The 21,301-nt window shown below is 29.3% G+C and overlaps 1 protein-coding gene across 2 annotated transcripts; it reads left to right on the plus strand.

The window, feature by feature from the left end:
- The first annotated feature begins 867 nt into the window (after positions 1–867).
- Positions 868–4,602, plus strand: LOC108197736 (probable protein S-acyltransferase 16). Of its 2 annotated transcripts, XM_017365432.2 has the most exons (8): positions 872–1,283; positions 2,991–3,083; positions 3,168–3,269; positions 3,478–3,555; positions 3,639–3,737; positions 3,829–3,924; positions 4,117–4,237; positions 4,444–4,602. In XM_017365432.2, exons 1-7 carry the CDS (start codon positions 1,020–1,022, stop codon positions 4,216–4,218), a joined length of 834 nt encoding a protein of 277 aa, XP_017220921.1. In that variant the 5' UTR covers positions 872–1,019; the 3' UTR covers positions 4,219–4,237; positions 4,444–4,602. The 2 variants fall into 2 exon arrangements, with proteins under 2 accessions (XP_017220920.1, XP_017220921.1); XM_017365431.2 differs by having other exon boundaries at positions 868–1,283; positions 4,117–4,602.
- Positions 4,603–21,301: the final 16,699 nt, after the last annotated feature.

The following is a 21,301-nucleotide window of genomic DNA, read 5'->3' on the forward strand; positions in this document are numbered from 1 at the left end:
TTTGCATATACAAAAGCTCTAATGTTCCACTAATCAAAACAAACTAAATAGTCAACTTTAGCACTTAGCATATGCTGATGAGCACACACTCGCCAAACAATTATGTTATGAGAGTATGTCTCAGAAGCTCAATAAATTTAACACAATGAGAACATAGTCAATACCAAAAATCTTAGCAAAAGTAATAGCATTGAAAGAGTATCTCCAAAAAAATTGACTAAAATACTTACTTGAAAAAAAAGAAAATGATAGGAGTAAATTTTGTTGAATTTATTGGATATTGTGTTTCAATATAAGCATTTAACAGTGAGTGTAAAATGCGGGGATAGAACTTAATCGGTGAAGTCACGAAACAAATATTAATCAGAAATTAATTGAATTGACCGGGGATTAATCGAAGATTTAATTAGCTTAGCGAGCTACGGAACATGAATTAATCGGACACCGACTTTTAGAACATAGACATATTATAATATAATCAATTATATGTTTAATAATTTTTAATTGTTTTTGAAATTTTGTAGGTACTATTTTACAAGTAACAAAAAAATTAAATCTTTGTTCTAAATAAAAAATTTAAACAAAAAATAATCGAAAAGATAAACGAGAACTTTGGTCACCTTTATCTCAACTCTCCCTTTTTTCCTCGTAGGTGCATCATTCATCAAAAATCAAACAAAACTACATGCAAAATAAAACAAAAGCGGTTACAAACATGTAACGTATTTCTGTACTTATCAACATATAAACATAACTTAATTGAAAAAAAAATTTATTCTTCAAAAAAAAAAATTAAAAAATACCTAATTAAAATATAAAATAATCATAAATATATACAATTCTTTTTACACACAAAAAAAAAATATAAATACCACCTTTGTTTTAAAAGTTACAAAAACACAACGGCACCGACCCAAACCAAACTTGCCGGAGACCTCGCCGGAGCTCGCCGGTGATTCTCCGACCCCACCGAAACTTTCGCGATTTCCAAGAAAGAAACACACTTTCAGACACCCAGAATGGCGAATTTCTCGTTCCCCATCGCCATTGTATCAACTGGCATCGCTTTCATATACTTTTCTACTGTCTTTGTATTCATCAACCGGTGGTTCGGACTCGGGTCATCACCAGGGTTGATGAATGTTGTCATATACAGTGCTCTTGCAGTGATGTGTGTGTATAATTATGCCCTTGCTGTGTTTACTGACCCGGGTCGGGTCCCCTCGAATTTTCAACCCGATATTGAGGATTCTAGTAGCTCTGTTCATGAGGTCAAACGCAAGGTATATGTATGAATTTGTTTGTGTTTATGTGTGTTGAATTTACTCTACTTCAACCCCTTTTTTGTGTTTTCGAAAAGAATTGTATGTATGTTAACTCTCTCTGTGTGTGTCTTTGTGTGGATTGTGAGCTTGATCTTGCAATTAATGATGTTAATAAGCTGAGATGATCTGGATGTAAATGTCATGTGAACTAAATTTTTGTTGTTGAATTTGAAGTTTTGATCTTGGGTTTATTGTTGAGATATTCTGATGTTTTAGAGGAAATTGATGCAAAGATTTGTGGAAGATACCAATTTTGTGATGTGAAATATGTGATATTGATGGAATCAGGTTGACATATCGATTATATGTAGTTAGATTTCAGTACCTGAATTGGTATGATATCCTCTAAAACTGAATTGAAAAGAGATATTTTAAACCTCCTAACGGGAAGTAGAGATGGTAACTTATCATCTCGGTGCACGTGGCAGTGTGTGTTTTGACAACTGATTTCAAATTCAAGCAAAACGGTGTTGCATCTCCGAATTTTGTCCATCAGCCTTGCCATTGTTTTTATACGGCTCTGGCCTCATCTTTGTTTGGAAGAAGTTGTTTCCTTTGTTAGTTTCTCTGGTAGTACTGGCTTACGTGTTATATCATCTTGGCTGGTTCGTTAATGTGAATATTCTTTCCGCATATGTTGAATGGGATTCAATCATGTGATCTATGTTCTGCCTGATATTGAATTTGTATGTCATTGTAATAGTTTCTGTGTTAGTAATGGCTTACGTGTTATGCCATCTTGACTGGTTCGTTAATGTGAATATTCTTTCCGCATATATTGAAAGGGAATAATGTCATCTATTTTCTGCTTGATATTGAATTTGTATTTTATTGCTTGCAATTGTGGGGGGTTGACTTAATTTTGCTGACAATTTGTTGTTTACGCCTTACGGTTACATGGAAAGTTTATTTGTATACGGCTGATAGAATTTATCCGTTTTCTGGATGAGATGCTTGTATACTTATCATTTTTCTTTCTTTTTGTTTGTTCCCCAATTTGAATGACTTGCTTGACATTATATATTTTTTTCTTACCGCAATTAACAGACTGTGTTTGTCACTTTGTCTAATCACATTTACAATGAGTTCCAGTCCATTCCGTTTCAAATGGCATGTTTCCAGCTTCATAATACTCTCTAATGAAAAATAATAATCTGTCTAATCAACCAATCAAAATTGTTATTCGGATCAGATGGAACCATGGAGGTGAAGGTGTTAATAGGTGTCAATTATAGTAGTGAGTAATTTCATATACTTTTACTGAGGTTTTTAGTGACAACTGACAACTATTGTAATATTCCTCATGAGTGTGACGGATTTAGAATTCGTATCTAATATTTGCCCTTTCTTGTGTTAAGTTATGTGAATTTATTTATGATTTCACATAAGAACCACATGAGCACTTTTTTTTTTGAAGAAAGTGCTCATGTGGTTCTTATGTGAAATCATAAATAAATTCATGCTGCTATTGTGATTTCCTCTAATAAGGCGTAGGGGCAAACTTGTTTTTTTAGCAATAAAGGGTGCAGAATAAATCCTTTTCTTATTTCCTGGCCTGGTCTTAGCATTCATAACTTATGGCTCAGGATCTGTGATATGAAGCAAATAAAAGTTTATAAAGAACAATTTAGTATTATAACGTACTTAATTTTTTTGTTCTTGCAGGGTGGGGACTTGAGATACTGTCAAAAGTGTTCCCAATACAAGCCACCTCGCACCCATCATTGCCGCATATGCAGAAGATGTGTTTTGAAAATGGTATGCCTAGTCTATGTACATTGTCAAAATACCTTCTGTTAAATAAACCATATACATTGATATAGTTTTTACTCGTGATTTTAGGACCACCACTGCACTTGGATAGATAATTGTGTGGGGCATGCAAACTATAAGATCTTCTTTGTATTTGTTACGTACGCTGTGATCGCATGTATTTACTCCCTGGTACGTTCAAGATGATGATCTTTTCGGTGTCTAAACGGGTCAATATAGTTTAAGCTATATTTTTGAGTCTGGAATTCTCTTTTCTGTTCTAATGAGAAGGTCATGCTTGACCAAGTGGCATGCCTGCTACTCCTATTTACTGTCAGTTCTTTATCGCACCTCTAATATCTATCTCTCCTGTCTCTGATTTTGGCTTTTAATTCATCAGATTCTGCTTCTGGGTAGTTTAACCGTAGTGCCTCACAATAATGAGCAGAAACTTGAAGGATATCTCCAATTTGTTTATGTAAGCTCATTAGCTTCCTGCAGTAGTTTACACTTGATTGCCAAATATCTGTTGAAGTAACAGTTTTTAATCTTCACTTTCAGGTTACTTCTTTTATTCTATTAGTCGCGATAAGTGTTGCATTAAGCTATCTTTGGAGTTGGCATGTCCAGCTTATCCTACGTAACCAGACAACCATTGAGGTTCCTTGACACAAACTTGTTACTTTATAAATTGTCTGACCACATACTTATTTACACTAACATTTGATGATTATTGATACTTATTTGGCAGCAACTTGAAGGGGTGAGAGCTTTGTGGCTTGCAGACAAGGGAGGAGATGTGTATATACATCCATATAATATTGGTTCTTATGAAAATCTAATATCAGTAAGTGCTCGCTTCCCTCACAGTTTTAATCTTCCATCTAGTATTGTTCCTCTTTGATTTCTACCACCAATAAAGTAATATCTAGTTCATGAGGGTACCAGTATTTGGACTGTACATGGGGATCCTGTCATTGTTTGTCGTTTGGGATAATAAAGTTTTGTAACACCTCATTTTTTTGTTTGAATTGAACAGGTACTTGGTCCAAACGTTTTCTGTTGGTTATGTCCAACAACTGGTCATGTGGGTTCTGGTCTTCATTTCCACACATCGTATGATAAAGCAACTAGCGCTTGAATGTTGCTTAATCTTAGAAGTAAGATATTAGCTTCAACCTGAGAGCGCGATAGATTTTACCATACAACCATGTTAGAATTTTGGTTTTAGTTTGTTGTCTTTCTATCTTTCTTACATAGTAGTGGTCTATCATAGCTGAAGTTCGTAAATGTCAAAAAGGTTTGGTTTTTAGATTGTGGTTTATGTAGAGGTTTCACAGTTGCTGTGCTTGCTGATCATGTACAGAGAGAACCAGAAGCCCTGCTGATGCAATTCAGAATCTGGTGGGAACAAACGAAAAACAGCTAGCACAAATGAGCATAATTAACATGTAAACTTTTTAAACTTTGTAATCCTGTAAAATTGACCATGTTGTAGTTTATGTTCATGTCTTTTTTTTTCCCCTTTTATCGGTTTGTGGCATGCGTTTTCCCAATAGTCCACCCATGTTTTTTTCTCATGAAAAAATAAGACTCTTATCTACTCAGACAACTTGTTGACATGTTGTCATACTGCCGAGAGATGCAAGTCTCAAGGCTCAAAAGGGTCTTGCTCAATTGAAGCTGTGATGAACTATGTGTCATGGCTATCCGGATAATATTACTTTGCTTCCATGTTAAAAAGCTTATGTTCCCACAATTCAATGTATCTTTTCGCCACATCTTTAGGATATACGTGTTTTTCTCCCCTATACACCCATAGGAGAGATTAAAGAGCGAGAAACAAGTCACTGCTTCAACTCCACTAGACATTCTTAGCTTCTCAAACTCTCACTCTATTAGACATTCTTAGCTTCTCAATATGGGATTGCAATTTGCAGCCACATTTACCCAAGTAGCTGAGGCAGCTTCCTTTCTTGTACCTAGTAAAATCTCTTCGATCTGTGTATTAACTTCTCTTCGTGCTTAGCTGACGAATAAGAGTCCTACGACCCATCTTTCTTTCTGATGTTTCACCTTTGATTATTCTGAGATATGGTGGCAATGTTGATTATTGGATTCTAAGCTGCCATTGGAAGTTGATACGGTATGTTCTATTTTCAGTGATATAGCAACATAGAGAGCAATAGTTTCATGTCCTCGCTCTTTTTTCTGAGTGATAATTATTTCTCATTATCATAATTAGAAGAAAAAGAATATCCCCGTCGTTATATCGATTCTTTTTCATCGTTGAGTGATGTTACTTCTGTGAATATGAATTGAGTGACGATACTTCTGATGAATACGAGGAAGTGTGGAATATGGTTGATTGAACAATGCAAATAATTATTCCTCCGTCTTATTTACTTTTATACGGTTTTTTTTAATGATCAACACGTATTTTAAGATGAATATAAAATTTATTTATATAATTTACTTTTTAACTTTTTCCTCTTCTTATTAAAAAATAAATATTGGATTTTTGTATAGAAGAAAAGAAATTAAAAAAATTATGAAATTATAATTAATGGAGCGTTTAAATGCGTGTGACGAGTCCTGTCCCTCAATACAATCTGTATACAATCTGATGAAATATAGGGTGTAAAATTTTTCTCAAGATGCTATGCACAAGACTCCCAACCCATCACGGGAAAAAGAAATTTGGACAACATTATTCTTCGAGGTAAACATTTCCGAAATCTCAAACAGGACATCAATATTTCGGAAAATATATCTTTTTTTCACCTCTTGCGGTCTAAAATAAATATAAAACACTTGCAATAGCATTAAAGTAACGATCCAGATAAAACCCAGTTGCAAATTTACTAAGCCACCAACTTCAAAAGGTAACACAATTCATAAATGGAACGAAAATACTTCGCTAAAATTCAAAACTACTCGAACACAAACTACGACAACTAATTTGGAACGGAGAAATACTACTGACGAATAAATGTGACGAATGCCTAACAAATACTAGCTCTTAGCCAATGGTAACATGCTAAGATCGCCTACGGAGGGAAGCAAAGAACGAGTCGAGTTCAGCCGACTCAAAAAAGCTAATCTCCGACGACGAACTCGGATTTTTCAGATTCTTTTTGGTTTCGGCTTGCGTTTTTTTCTTCGGTGCTGGAGGGCAAACTGTCGTCTCTGGAATGCGAAATTCCCGTTGCTTCGGCGTAGTGCAGCATTCTTCTTCCATCTTCAACTATAAATGCAAACACAAAATAATAACTACTTGATTTTTTAAAGGCTTGCATTGCTAACATAAATATTATTCGGATCATGGGATGGCACTTACTGTACGTGGACGTGTTAGAGGCTCCACCTCTCCGCGTTTTTTGACTCATGACATGCAACGTGACGGTTATTTATATATATTATGGTCGGGATTTTTCACGAGTCAACGATGTATTGATATCGTATCCATAAAATTTGATATCGTATTCATCATATGATTCGATATTCAAACATTTTTGGATATTAAAATTCATTTAAAATCTTAATTGAGAATCTAAAGTCTGAAATCACTTAATCGAATTTAAAATTTGAAGAAAAAAATTGAGTCAAAATTTTATTATTACATGTGGACAATATCTACCATGTCTATATTATTTTTAAATTTTTGAAGGTGTAAGTTTAAAATTTACTTGAGACCATATCATTTTATAAGTAGATAAACTTCCCGGAAAATATTATATCAATTTTTTTGTCGGGAAATGATCAACTTTCACCAATTTAACAATATGAAATGGAAAATGAGAATTAGAATTTTTGACTTCGAAAAATAAATTTAAATTTAAGAAATCGAGTTTCCCAAAATCCAATTGTTTGCATTCTCATTTATGATTTATTAACTTCCACCATTTTCATTTTAGTTTTATCTGAATCATATTTTGTATCATTATTGTCATGGGAGATACTATAAGATATAAAAACGCGGAAGCTAACCACAGGCCCATCAGCTTGTGTTCTTGGGCCTTGGCTCTATACGACTCATGTAACTCGCGCATCTTGTATTAGTTGTAGATTGTGTTTTTTGGTATTGGATTTGCTGGTTGTCATCTTTTGTTTTATAATGAGATATTTTCTAGAGGTAATTGGATATCTCATCCCCTGACTATCGTTCAAAAACGATATTGTACTCTTATTTTGAGAAACTCAACACGCACCTCTTATCTTTACTGTTCAAGCCCGAGATGCACCCCCTGCCGTTAACTTCTGTTAACTATGTGCACTCCGTTAAGTCACTATACAGGTAATTGCAATTCAGACCCCATAACTTACGTTCAAAAACGATATTGTACCCATATTTTTAGAAACTCGAATCGCACCACCTATCTTTACATCTCAGGCACGATACGCACACCATCCGTTGAACTACGGTAACTTCAGTTAAAGTACTCCTTCGTCTCAAATTACATGTTCATTTTTGCTTTTTGAGGAGTCAAATTGACTAATTTTTGACCAACTATTTGAAAATATGTATTTATTATTTTAGAAAATAGAAAGTTACATATTAAAATAGATTAGATTTAATTTTTGATGATATTTTTTAAAATTTATATATTTTAATCAATATATAAATTTATGTATTATTTATAATAAATATCACATAATATTTATTTTTTATATTTAAAATAGTGTATATTTTAAGTACTTAATACATATGTCACTAAAAATTTAAAATCATTCAATATGTAAAATCATTTTGACATGGGGATAACTTAATTAAGCAAAAATTTTAAAAAAAATATCATCAAAATTAAATCTAGTCTATTTGTTTTCGCAAATAATAGAAGGTCCGAATTTCGTAAATAATTGAGGTAATTGCAATTCGGACCCCCTATTATTTACCTCTATTAAAATAGACTAGATTTACTTTTTGATGATATTATTTTTAAACAAAATCTAGTATATTTCAATATGTAACTTTCTATTTCCTAAAATAATAAATAAATATTTTTTTAATAGTTGGTCAAAAATTAGTCAATTTGACTTCTCAAAAAGCAAAAGGGACATATGTAAATTGAGACGGAGTAGTATTTTAACAGAAGTTAACGGAATTCAACAGAGGGGGTGCGTATCGTTCTTGAAATGTAAAGATAAGTGGTGCAATTCGGGTTTCCAAAAGTATGGGTACAATAATGTTTTTGAACGTAAGTTAGGGGGTCCGAATTGCAATTATATGTATAGTGACTTAACGGAGTGCACTGATGTTCGCACAAAATCAAGCAAGCGTACGTGGTCACAAGTAATATAGAATAGAATTCAAGTTCGTTCCCACAGAGACTGGTGTATTCAGAAATATACACTTATGCACCAATGTATGATTATTATTCAATGCTTAGACAAGTATCAAATTGGGTTTTGGTTTTCTACTTACTAATCCTATTTGAATTATGAAAATAAGAATTATCAACTAAGAGAATAACGATTTACCAATGAGAATAAACATGGGATTCTAGCTTCATTAACAACTTCATTCAGAGTTCTACCTTTATTCGATTGTAATGGTTGATAACTAATCAGATAACACGAGACTGATACACGCTAACTGTCGTTATACGTGCATCATACTGCTACACATCCACAATGAAGATAGAAAGTAAACAGACACCAATTATGCTTAGACCCTATATGTCTATAGAATTTAAAAACATAACGGTTGAAGAGCAAGTTATCTATCAAGATTACATAGGGCGATGCAAGATGGGTAAAATCACATCACAAGTCATGTTATCGAACACGAAACCTATGCTCGCATGGCAAGTTCTAAATCAATATATTCACTTTCGCTTCAATAAAGATTAACAAGCAATCTTAGATGTTAGCTACGCATCCAAGACGAATAAGCACAACCAATACGAGGAAATCAAACCATCACATATGAACAAGGCAAATTAACTACTGAAATTCATCGATAAATCCGCTAAAATCCCATGACAATGATTAGTTCATAATCGAACTTCTCATCATCATGGGTTCGAATGTAAACATGGTACTGAATAGGAAAAACAATATCAAAGTACTAGAACAAGAGTTAAGAATCAAATCCAAAACGAGCATCCAAGTTACGCCTACTTCGAAGAATTACAAAAGTGAAAAGTATGAAATCGATCTTGATCTACTCCGTAGCCGTCACGTGCTCCTTAGAATGTTTCTAGGTTATCTTTTAAGTCCCCCAAGTCCTCCTTTAAGTTTACCAGCAAACGGGCCTTTAAACGGATCAAAAACGGGCAAATCGGGCCAAAATTCCCGCTCAGGTCGTGGGGCGGCCGCGCCAGAGTTGCTTTGCTAAAACCGACAACCCACAACACAAAATCACAACAGCTTGAACCGATCCCTAATCAATTCGATCAATTGCAATAATCCAAAACCACACGTGAATAATTTAAGAATGGACCATGCATGCACCTTCCAAGTTCCAATCATATACATAATCACATTCACAAACAATTTTTAAAAAAATACTCCCTCTGTCCTATTTAATTGTATACGTTTCTTTTCAACTGCTCGACACGCATTTCAATGCTCTTATAAAATATAGTTCCGTAACTTATTTTTGAGATTTTTTTTTTCTAAATAAAAATACAACATCCAAACTTTAATTCAGAAAAAGAAAATTTTAAAAATAAATTACACAACTACACTCTACAGGAGCATTAAAGTCCGTGCCGCGTCCCCGTCCCCCAATGTAGGGGTGAGCAAAACCGAACCGGAACCGAAAAACCGGACCGAACCGTGTAAATTCGGTTCGGTTCGGTCCTAATTTTCTGAAAGTTCGGTCCATTCGGTCCGGACCGAATAGACCGAAATAAAGTTCAGTCCGGTCCGGTCCGTAAAAAATTATTTCGGTCCGGACCGAATAGACCGAATTGTCCAAAATATATATAATTTTAATTTATATTTATATTATATATGTATCTTATATGTTATAATTATAATATCTAGTTTGTAAATTTAATTATATGTATCTTTAATGAATTGGGGGTGATTAATTAATATGAAAATTTTAAAATAAATCATGAATTTTAGTTAAAAAATATAATATTTTTTTATTTTTAAAATAATTTCGGTTCCTTCGGTCCGGACCGTACCGAACCGAATTATTTCGGTTCGGTCCGGTTCGGTCTATTATAAAACTTCGGTCCGGTTCGGTCCGAAAAAAATCTAAACTTCGGTTCTCGGTCTATTCGGTTCGGTCCGGTTTTGGACCGAACCGACCGAATGCTCACCCCTACCCCAATGTATACTACTCAGGGGGACGGAGGGAGTACATAAAAAGGTTGACTTTTTTGTAAATAAAAAACAGAGGAGGCCATGAAACGGGACGTTTGGGACACAAGCTAGCTGCCCCAATGAACCGGTGCCCACTATCTCTGAACCAGCCAAAACCTAAACCCACTCCTGCCAGTCAACCCCGTCCGATTAAATTGATTTGTTTTTGTCGTTTGGGTTTCGGATGGTTTTTGACTTGTGTGTTTCACAGTTCCCGATGTGATTTCGCTTTGGAAGTTTGTAAAAGTCAACCCCAGACAAGAGATCCCTCTCCAAACTCTCGAGCAAATAATTAGCCATTTGTTTGTTTTAAAATTGCTTGCCCCATAAGACAAGTGGACTACATCTTCATAAAGGAAAATATTTTTGTTTTTGTTAAAATGTTTTTCCTCAAAAGGAAGATTACTCTCTCGGTCGTTTAGGTTCTTTACTTTGGGATGGGAAGTCACTTTTAAGCATGTTATAAAATGTAGTTTCATAAAATATTATAAATATTTTTTTTAATAAACTTTTACACCCTCTGTCACAACCAATTCATTACGTTTGGTTGACACGTATATTAAGAAATATGTATAATGTGGTGAAAAAAGAAAAAAAAATGGGTAAAGTGATGAGACCTATTGATTTTTAATATATAAAAAAGAGATAGTGTGTAAAAGTATCATTAAAAGAGACGGAGGGAGTAAGTTTTGAAATGTAAGGATATGAAACCCAAAAAAGAAACTCTAAAGAAATGTTTGAGACGTATGGAGTAACATTTAAATATTTATATAAAAAATTAAAAATTTAAGATAGATTCTGAAACTATATTTTTATACATCTCAAAATGCGTGTCAAGTAATTGGGAAAATTATAAAGAAATGATATGGACAAAAGGAGTAAAAATAAGCGAGAAAATGTTTCATTTTAATATATATTTTTAAGAACAGTCATTTTTCAAAATTTGATATTATTTGTTAAGAGAATTTTCCTGTTTTAGAAACTTCTTTATTTTTTAAGATTCAAGAGAAATGTAATAAAATATTTTTCTGAATGCTTATCTTCTTGTATTTATTTGAAGTTTTTAAAATATACTTTTTTAAATCAAGCATTATTGATAAAAATATATAATTTTTATAGAGATTTATGTCATATAATAGAATCACAAAATGCAAAAGAAAAAGTTTGGAAATTTTTCAACCTCAGCCCTTTACATATTTTAGATATGTTATGTTTTGATAAGTGTTAGTGGTTGACTCTTGGTTATTAATTGAATATGGTGATGGTTCAGGTAGTCTTGGTCCACCTTGATGGAAATATATCCATCACAAGAAACAAACAATGAGAGGATATAGAAAGAAAATAGATAACTTGTCTAAATTGTTTGTTTGTTAATAAATGTGAAAAAAATGATTAAAAACTCATCTTCACCCTCAACTAGGCACGTCTATAGAATTACGGCGAATATGCTTTTGTCAGAATTTTTTTTTTTTCACTTCGACTTATTTTATATTATTTTCAATTCAAATTTTGTCAAAAATAAGATACATAGACCTAATTATAAATTTATGTTTTCAAGGTAAAATTCCGTTTGTAAATGATATAAATCAGTTTTCGTACATCATATATATATATAAAGGAGGATGCGGGCGTCTCTAGAATTGCTCGATTCAGTCCTCTGATTTTTCTTGAATTTCGGAGAGAAAATATAACTATAATTCAAAAAATCAGGTCCAAGAATTCTAAAGGTAATACAATTCTTTTCTTATCGAATTCTAAAGATCATACACTCCTTTTTTATCGAATCGAATTTTAAAGGTAATACAATTATTTTTTATCGAATTCTAAAATTTTTATCGAATTCTAAAGGTAATACACTCCTTTTTTATCGAATCGAATTTTAAAGGTAATACAATTCTTTTTTATCGAATTCTAAAAGTAATAAAATTCCTTATATATTTATATATTGAAGATTTATAACATAACTAAAATTTTATCTTCAATTTTATTTTATTCTATTTTATTTTATTAAAGTTTCCACATAAATTTGTATCAAATATGTATACAAACTTATTTTTTCGCAGGGCCCGTCATTCTTCCTTTTTCTACTAATATTGTAATTTTGTCTACTTCATAATGTAGATTGAGGCATGTGATCCTGCAAGCGGTTGACTTTTATTACTATAATGAAAAGTCTGGGATAAGTCAATGGGAAAGACCTGTTGATTCTTCTTTGAACTTGGAACCACCAGCTTCTTCGCCTGTTCCTGCCGATTGGCAAGTGCTATTTGATGAAACAACTGGTATGTGATGCACCTGGTCAGTTTTATTGGAATATGAATTTTAGATAATCTTTATGCGAGAAAATATTGATTGAAGAGACTTAAGTTTGCAGCAAGCATAGTCTAAAATCACCACCTGTTCCTGTTTTCTGCTCATAATAATCTCTATGTTTTTCTCAATCAATTTAAAGGTTTGTTGAATGTTGGTTACTGCAAGCTGTTTGTGTAATTGTCTAGGTTAGCTTAATGTCTAGGTTAGCTTAATATTGATTATTTCCGGCCTCTGGGAATCGATTCTACAAGACAGTTTAACAGAAGTTTGGAACAAAGTGAGGATATTATTTGTTAAAAAGAAAGTTATTTATCTGAAATACATGATACAATTCTTTTCTTTTTTATTTAATATTTTTATTGAAATCTAAAGATGACACAATTTTTTTTATTTAATAATCCTAAAAGAAATAGGATTATTCTTTTCTTTTTTATTTGATATTTCTTATTGAATTCTAAAGATGACACAATTTTTTTCCTATTTACTAATCCTAAAAGAAATAGGATTATGTTTAAAAAATCAGGTTCAAATATTCCAAAAGTTAATACAATTCTTTTCCTTTTGGATTCTAAAGATAATACAATTCTTTTCTTTTTTAGTTATCCTAAAAAGAGTAGGATTATATTTATTTAAACTAAAAATCACATATAAAATACAATTTATATTTAAGATTTGTAGGGTAATACGTACAATTTTTATTATTAATTTAGTCTTATAATTTTTTTTAAAATTTTGTATAGAAAATAAAGGATTGCAAAGATAATAATCATTAAAAACACTAATAGCAAAAAAATTAGAACCATAAAAGAGTAATAATTTTTAATTAATAAATAGGAATCATTTAATAAAAATAATTAACAAAAAAATATGATATATAAAATAGGAAATATATATTGATTTTATAATAATGTTAATGATTCTTGATTAGTATTGCGTTTGACGGGCACGGGAGGCGGCCCAAACCAATTTTTATTTAAATAATAATAAATTTTCTATTAGTATTATGTTTGACGGGTTAGTGGCTAATATAATTTTTTATCTATGTTATAATATTTGTTTTTTAAAATGGTACCACAGTTCAAAATAATTTTTATCCAATTATAGTTATAATTTAAAAAATCAACTTGAAGGATTCCAAAAGTTAATACAATTTTTTTTTTTCGAATTCTAGAGGTAATACAATTTTTTTATTATTTAGGAATGCCAAAAGTAATATGATTATATATATTTAAACTAATAATCATAGATAAAATACAATTTATATTTAAGATTTGTAAGGTAATACGTACAATTTTTATTTCCGATTTAGTCTTATAATTTTCTTAAATTTCGAATAGAAAATAAAGGATTGTAAAGATAATAATCATTAAAAAACTAATACCAAAAATATTAGAACCATAAAAAAATAATAATTTTAAACTAATAAAAGGAGTCAAAAAATAAAAATATTAACATATAAAATAATACATATAAAATAGGAATCATATATTGATTTTATGATAATGTTAATTAGTATTGTGTTTGACGGGCACGGGAGGCGGCCCAAACTAATTTTTATCTAAATAATAATAAATTTTCTATTAGTATTATGTTTGACGAGAAAGTGCCTAAAATAATTTTTTATCTATGTTATAATATATATTTTTGTTAAAACGGGATCACAGTTCAAAATAGTTTTTGTCCAATTATAATCTTTAATTTTATCATAATTAGAATAATTTTTATTAGTATGTGTTTGACAGTAAGGCGACTCAAACTAATATCTAAATTATAATGTTTTGTTATTGGTATTGTGTTTGATAAGAGAGCGGCTCAAACTAATTTTGATCTAAATTATAGTATTTAATTTTATCATAAAAACAATAATTATGGATTAATATTTTCTTTGACGGGAAGGAGGTTCAAACTAATTTTATTATTAGTATTGTGTTTGAAAGTATGGCCACTTAAACAAATTTTTATACCAATTATAATATTTTTTATTTGTGATATGTTTAACGGAAAGATGACTCAAAATAATTTCTATGGTATTATAATACTGATTCATATCAAAATTTATCACGCCGCCGCGAAGCGCGGCTTTTTTCACTATATATATATATAAAGGAGGATGCGGGCGTCTCTGGAATTGCTCGATTCAGTCTTCTGATTTTTCTTAAATTTCGGATAGAAACTATAATTATAATTCAAAAAATCATGTTCAAGAATTCTAAAAGTAATACAATTCTTTTCATATTGAATTCTAAAGATGATACAATTCTTTTCTTATTTAGTATTTCGTATTGAATCAATCATATATATATATAAAGGAGGATGCGGGCGTCTCTAGAATTGCTCGATTCAGTATTCTGAATTTTCTTGAATTTCGGAGAGAAAATATAACTATAATTCAAAAAAATAAGGTCCAAGAATTCTAAAAGTAATACAATTCTTTTCTTATTGAATTCTAAAAATTATACACTCCTTTTTTATCGAATCGAATTTTAAAGGTAATACAATTCTTTTTTATCGAATTCTAAAAGTAATAAAGAGGATGCGGACGTCTCTAAAATTGCTCGATTCAGTCTTCTAATTTTTCTTAAATTTCCGAGAAAATATAGTTATAATTCAAAAAATCATGTTCAAGAATTCTAAAGGTAATACAATTCTTTATTTATTGAGTTCCAAATGTAATACAATTCTAAAAAATCATAATTCTTTTCTTATTGAATTCCGGAGATAATACAATTTATATATCTAAAAATTAATTTTCTTAATTTTAAAATAGAAAACAAAATTAAGAATTGTTCGAATATTGCGAAGGCTGAGATATCAACCTTCAAAAAGAGGATGAAGTACGTTTTTGTCTTCACAAGCAGCAAAAACAATTGTAATGCCAAGAAAACAACTGTTTTTATGAACACAGTTCGTCAGGCTTTAAATTCAATACTAGAAAAGATTTCATTATCCACGGAATAAACTCCACGAACATCTCCAAACAAAAGGCGCAAAATTTCTTTGTATGAATTAATCTTCAATCTTATCTTCGTGAGAATGTTAGTCTGGACTTTGCGGTAAATTTATGACTTAAAAAAATCAGGTTCAAGGATTAAAAAGACTGTAATATAATTTATATATCAAAAAGTTATTTCTCTTAAATTTAATATAAAAAAATATTATTAAGAATTGTTCAATTTCATCTTATAATTTCTTTAAATTTCAAATTGAAAATAAAATAATCATATAAAAATTAGGTTCAAGTATTATAAAGGTGAAAGGATTGTAAAGATAATACAATTCTTTTTCTTATTTGAGAATGATAAAAGGAATAGGATTTTATTTATTCAAAATAGGTGACGTGGAATTGTTCAAACTAATATCTAAATTATAATGTTTTGTTATTAGTATTGTGTTTGACAAGAGATAGGCTCAAACTAATTTTGATCTAAATTATAATATTTAATTTTGTCATAAAAATAATAATTATGGATTAATATTGTCTTTGACGGGTGGGCGGTTCGAACTAATTTTATTATTAGCATTGTGTTTGACGGGATGACCACTTAAACAAGTTTTTATACTAATCATAATATTTTTTTATCAGTGATATGTTTAACCGGAAGATGACTCAACATAATTTTTGTAATTTTTATTCTATTATAATACTAATTCGTATCAAAATTTATAACGCCGCCGCGAAGCGCGGCTTTATTCACTATAATCCAAAAATCAGGTTCAAGAATTCTAAAATAAATACAATTATTTTTTTATTGAATTCTAAATATGATAAAATTCTTTTCTTATTTAGTAATTCTAAAAGAAATATGATTATATTTATTTAAACTAACAATAATAGATAAAATATAATTTATATTTAAGATTTGTAAGGTAATATGTACAATTCTTATTTTCTATAAGATATAAGATATATAAAATTATTATTACAATTCTTATTTTTGATTTAGTCTTATAATTTTCTTAAATTTCGAATAGAAATATACAAAAATAATAATTTTTAACTAATAAATAGGAATCAAAAAATAAAAATAAATAACAAATAAAATAATATATATAAAATAGGAATAATAGATTGATTTTTTTTTATTTTTTTTAACGTAATTGATTTTATGATAATGTAAATGATTCTTGATTAATATTGTATTTGACGGGCACGGGAGGCGGCCCAAACTAATTTTTATCTAAATAATAATAAATTTTCTATTAGTATTATGTTTGACATGAAAGTAGCTAAAATATTTTTTTTTATCTATGTTATAATATTATTTTTTTTGTTAAAATGGGACCACAGTTTAAAATACTTTTTAGGGCTTTTTTTATTCATAACCACGTTTTCAATCTTATTTTCAAAAATACTACCTTATCCAATCTTATTTTCAAAAATACTGTGGTTGCAATATATATATATATATATACATATATATATATATAATTCCAAAGATGAGGTCGAAAATGACATTTGAAATCTGGAACTTGAAATCAGGATTTGTAGTTGCATATATGGTTGCATATGCAACCACAGTATTTTTGAAAATATTTTAGAGAAGGTAGTATTTTTGAAAATAAGATTGGATAAGGTAGTATTTTTGGAAATAAGATTGAAAACGTGATTATTAATAAAAAAAGCCCTTAATTTTATGATAATGTAAATGGGTCTTGATTAGTATTGTGTTTGACGAGCACGGGAGGCGGCCCAAACTAATTTTTATCTAAATAATAATAAATTTTCTATTAGTATTATGTTTGACGGGAAAGTCGCTAAAATAATTTTTATAAAAGAATAATAATTTTTAACTAATAAATAGGAATCAAAAAATAAAAATAATTAACAAATAAAATAATATATAAAAAATAGGTATCATATATTGATTTTATGATAATGTAAATGGTTCTTGATTAGTATTTCGTTTGACGGGCACGGGAGGCGGCCCAAACTAATTTTTATCCAAATAATAATAAATTTTTCTATTAGTATTATGTTTGACGGTAAAGTCGCTAAAATAATTTTTTATCTATGTTATAATATATTTTTTTGTTACACAATTCAAAATAATCTTTAATTTTGTCATAATTAGAATAATTTTTATTAGTATTGTGTTTGACAGTAAAACGACTCAAACTAATATCTAAATTATAATGTTTTGTTATAAGTATTGTGTCTGACAAGAGAGCGGCTCAAACTGATTTTGATCTAAATTATAATATTTAATTTATCATAAAAATAATAATTATGAATTAATATTGTCTTTGACGGGAGGGGGGTTCGAACTAATTTTATTATTAGCATTGTGTTTGAAAGGATGATCACTTAAACAAATTTTTATATCAATTATAATATTTTTCATTTGTGATATGTTTAATGGGAAGATGACTCAAAATAATTTTTATCCTATTATAATTCTGATTCATATCAAAATTTATCACGCCGCCGCGAAGCGCGGCTTTTTTCACTATATATATATATAAAGGAGAATGCGGGCGTCTCTAGAATTGCTCGATTCAGTCTTCTAATTTTTCTTAAATTTCAGATAAAAAATATAGTTATAATTCAAAAAATCATGTTTAAGAATTCTAAAGGTGATACAATTCTTTTCTTATTGAATACTAAAGATGATACAATTCTTTTCTTTTTTATTTAATATTTTTATTGAAATCTAAAGATGACACAATTTTTTTTATTTAATAATCCTAAAAGAAATAGGATTATTCTTTTCTTTTTTATTTGATATTTCTTATTGAATTCTAAAGATGACACAATTTTTTTCCTATTTAGTAATCCCAAAAGAAATAGGATTATGTTTAAAAAATCAGGTTCAAAGATTCCAAAAGTTAATACAATTCTTTTCCTTTTGGATTCTAAAGATAATACAATTCTTTTCTTTTTTAGTTATCCTAAAAAGAGTAGGATTATATTTATTTAAACTAAAAATCACATATAAAATACAATTTATATTTAAGATTTGTAGGGTAATACGTACAATTTTTATTATTAATTTAGTCTTATAATTTTTTTTAAAATTTTGTATAGAAAATAAAGGATTGCAAAGATAATAATCATTAAAAACACTAATAGCAAAAAAATTAGAACCATAAAAGAGTAATAATTTTTAATTAATAAATAGGAATCATTTAATAAAAATAATTAACAAAAAAATATGATATATAAAATAGGAAATATATATTGATTTTATAATAATGCTAATGATTCTTGATTAGTATTGCGTTTGACGGGCACGGGAGGCGGCCCAAACCAATTTTTATTTAAATAATAATAAATTTTCTATTAGTATTATGTTTGACGGGTTAGTGGCTAATATAATTTTTTATCTATGTTATAATATTTGTTTTTTAAAATGGTACCACAGTTCAAAATAATTTTTATCCAATTATAGTTATAATTTAAAAAATCAACTTGAAGGATTCCAAAAGTTAATACAATTTTTTTTTTCCGAATTCTAGAGGTAATACAATTTTTTTTATTATTTAGGAATACCAAAAGTAATATGATTATATATATTTAAACTAATAATCATAGATAAAATACAATTTATATTTAAGATTTGTAAGGTAATACGTACAATTTTTATTTCCGATTTAGTCTTATAATTTTTTTAAATTTCGAATAGAAAATAAAGGATTGTAAAGATAATAATCATTAAAAAACTAATACCAAAAATATTAGAACCATAAAAAAATAATAATTTTAAACTAATAAAAGGAGTCAAAAAATAAAAATATTAACATATAAAATAATACATATAAAATAGGAATCATATATTGATTTTATGATAATGTTAATTAGTATTGTGTTTGACGGGCACGGGAGGCGGCCCAAACTAATTTTTATCTAAATAATAATAAATTTTCTATTAGTATTATGTTTGACGAGAAAGTGGCTAAAATAATTTTTTTTCTATGTTATAATATATATTTTTGTTAAAACGGGATCACAGTTCAAAATAGTTTTTGTCCAATTATAATCTTTAATTTTATCATAATTAGAATAATTTTTATTAGTATGTGTTTGACAGTAAGGCGACTCAAACTAATATCTAAATTATAATGTTTTGTTATTGGTATTGTGTTTGATAAGAGAGCGGCTCAAACTAATTTTGATCTAAATTATAGTATTTAATTTTATCATAAAAACAATAATTATGGATTAATATTTTCTTTGACGGGAAGGAGGTTCAAACTAATTTTATTATTAGTATTGTGTTTGAAAGTATGACCACTTAAACAAATTTTTATACCAATTATAATATTTTTTATTTGTGATATGTTTAACGGAAAGATGACTCAAAATAATTTTTATGGTATTATAATACTGATTCATATCAAAATTTATCACGCCGCCGCGAAGCGCGGCTTTTTTCACTAGTTTCGAATAATTTGAGAAATTGTCGTAACACTATACAATTATTTATTTTAAAATTTTCAATTAATTTGAGTGATTGTCGTAACATCTGACTGTATGATCATTTGTTTAAATTTTTATTAATCTTATATGATATTTCACTGTATGATCATTCGTTAAACTTTGATCGATCGAAATAATGAGCAAAATATCTCATTGTATGATCATATTTCATTGATATAAACATGATGATCACTCGCTTAACTCAACACTAAGCTCCGTCTTTTTTTATATAAACTACTTTATTTTTTTGGATGTGTCAAAAAAAATGAACTTTTCATTAATAACATATACATAATATTAATCACGCATTCACATATTACAGTTTGTTCCTCTTGACTATTTTATTTTCCATGATCCAAATTAAATTTAAATTTCCAATTCTTGAAAATCATGCTAGTCAAATTACTAGTTCACATGAAATGGAACGAGAACGGATAGTCGAGTATTATTTCCGGAGAAAATCAAGCTCCCCCACACCCACACACGAGAAGAGTATTACTTCTGGAGAAAATCTAAGGCCCCCAAAGCTGAATCGTCATGACCATTCACTTGGATTAGTATCGCTCTCAGTGGCGGAACCAGAGGGGGCCAAGGGATGCTAGAGCCCCCCCTAAATTTGAAAAAACAATGTTTTTTTTTCCAGTCTCCGTTGAATTATTGATGTCAATATAATTTTTTAGCCCCCGCTGAATTATAAACATCATAGAGAGGATCTTACTTTCCAAATTTCAGGATATGATATTTTCATTGATTCTGAGATAAACTGCCATTCTTCAATCTTTTTGTATCTGTTATGATTTTGTATAAAGAGATTGTTAAGAATTGGAAAAGAAAAAAAGATCCACCTTTAACTTAAGTGATATAGGGAAGGAAGATAAGTTCATACTATCTTGATTGAAATAGTTTTTAAAAACGCACTTTAGTATAAGAAATAAGAAAAGAAAGGAGTTGGGAATATGATACAGATGAAAGAAAAGACACACGATATATGTCTTTTTACAAAATAGATTTAGATCCCCTTATAAATACGTACGGAAGGTCCTTACCATTTATTAAATAACCTTAAAATTCATTTCCTTATTAACTTACTTCTCTATTTTCATGTAAAATAAATATTTTAATCATGAAAATCATAAGTGGACTATATATTGTTCAGTGAAAAATCATTAAAAGG

The sequence above is a fragment of the Daucus carota genome, chromosome 8 (genome assembly GCF_001625215.2).
Source record: "Daucus carota subsp. sativus chromosome 8, DH1 v3.0, whole genome shotgun sequence".
NCBI lineage: Eukaryota > Viridiplantae > Streptophyta > Magnoliopsida > Apiales > Apiaceae > Daucus > Daucus carota.

Coding starts and splice junctions, on each gene's coding strand:
- LOC108197736 (XM_017365431.2), top strand. CDS start 1,020: ATGGCGAATTTCTCGTTCCCCATCGCCATTGTATCAACTGGCATCGCT. Junction 3,556..3,638: donor GATATCTCCAATTTGTTTAT/GTAAGCTCATTA, acceptor CTTCACTTTCAG/GTTACTTCTTTTATTCTATT. Junction 3,925..4,116: donor CTTATGAAAATCTAATATCA/GTAAGTGCTCGC, acceptor TGAATTGAACAG/GTACTTGGTCCAAACGTTTT.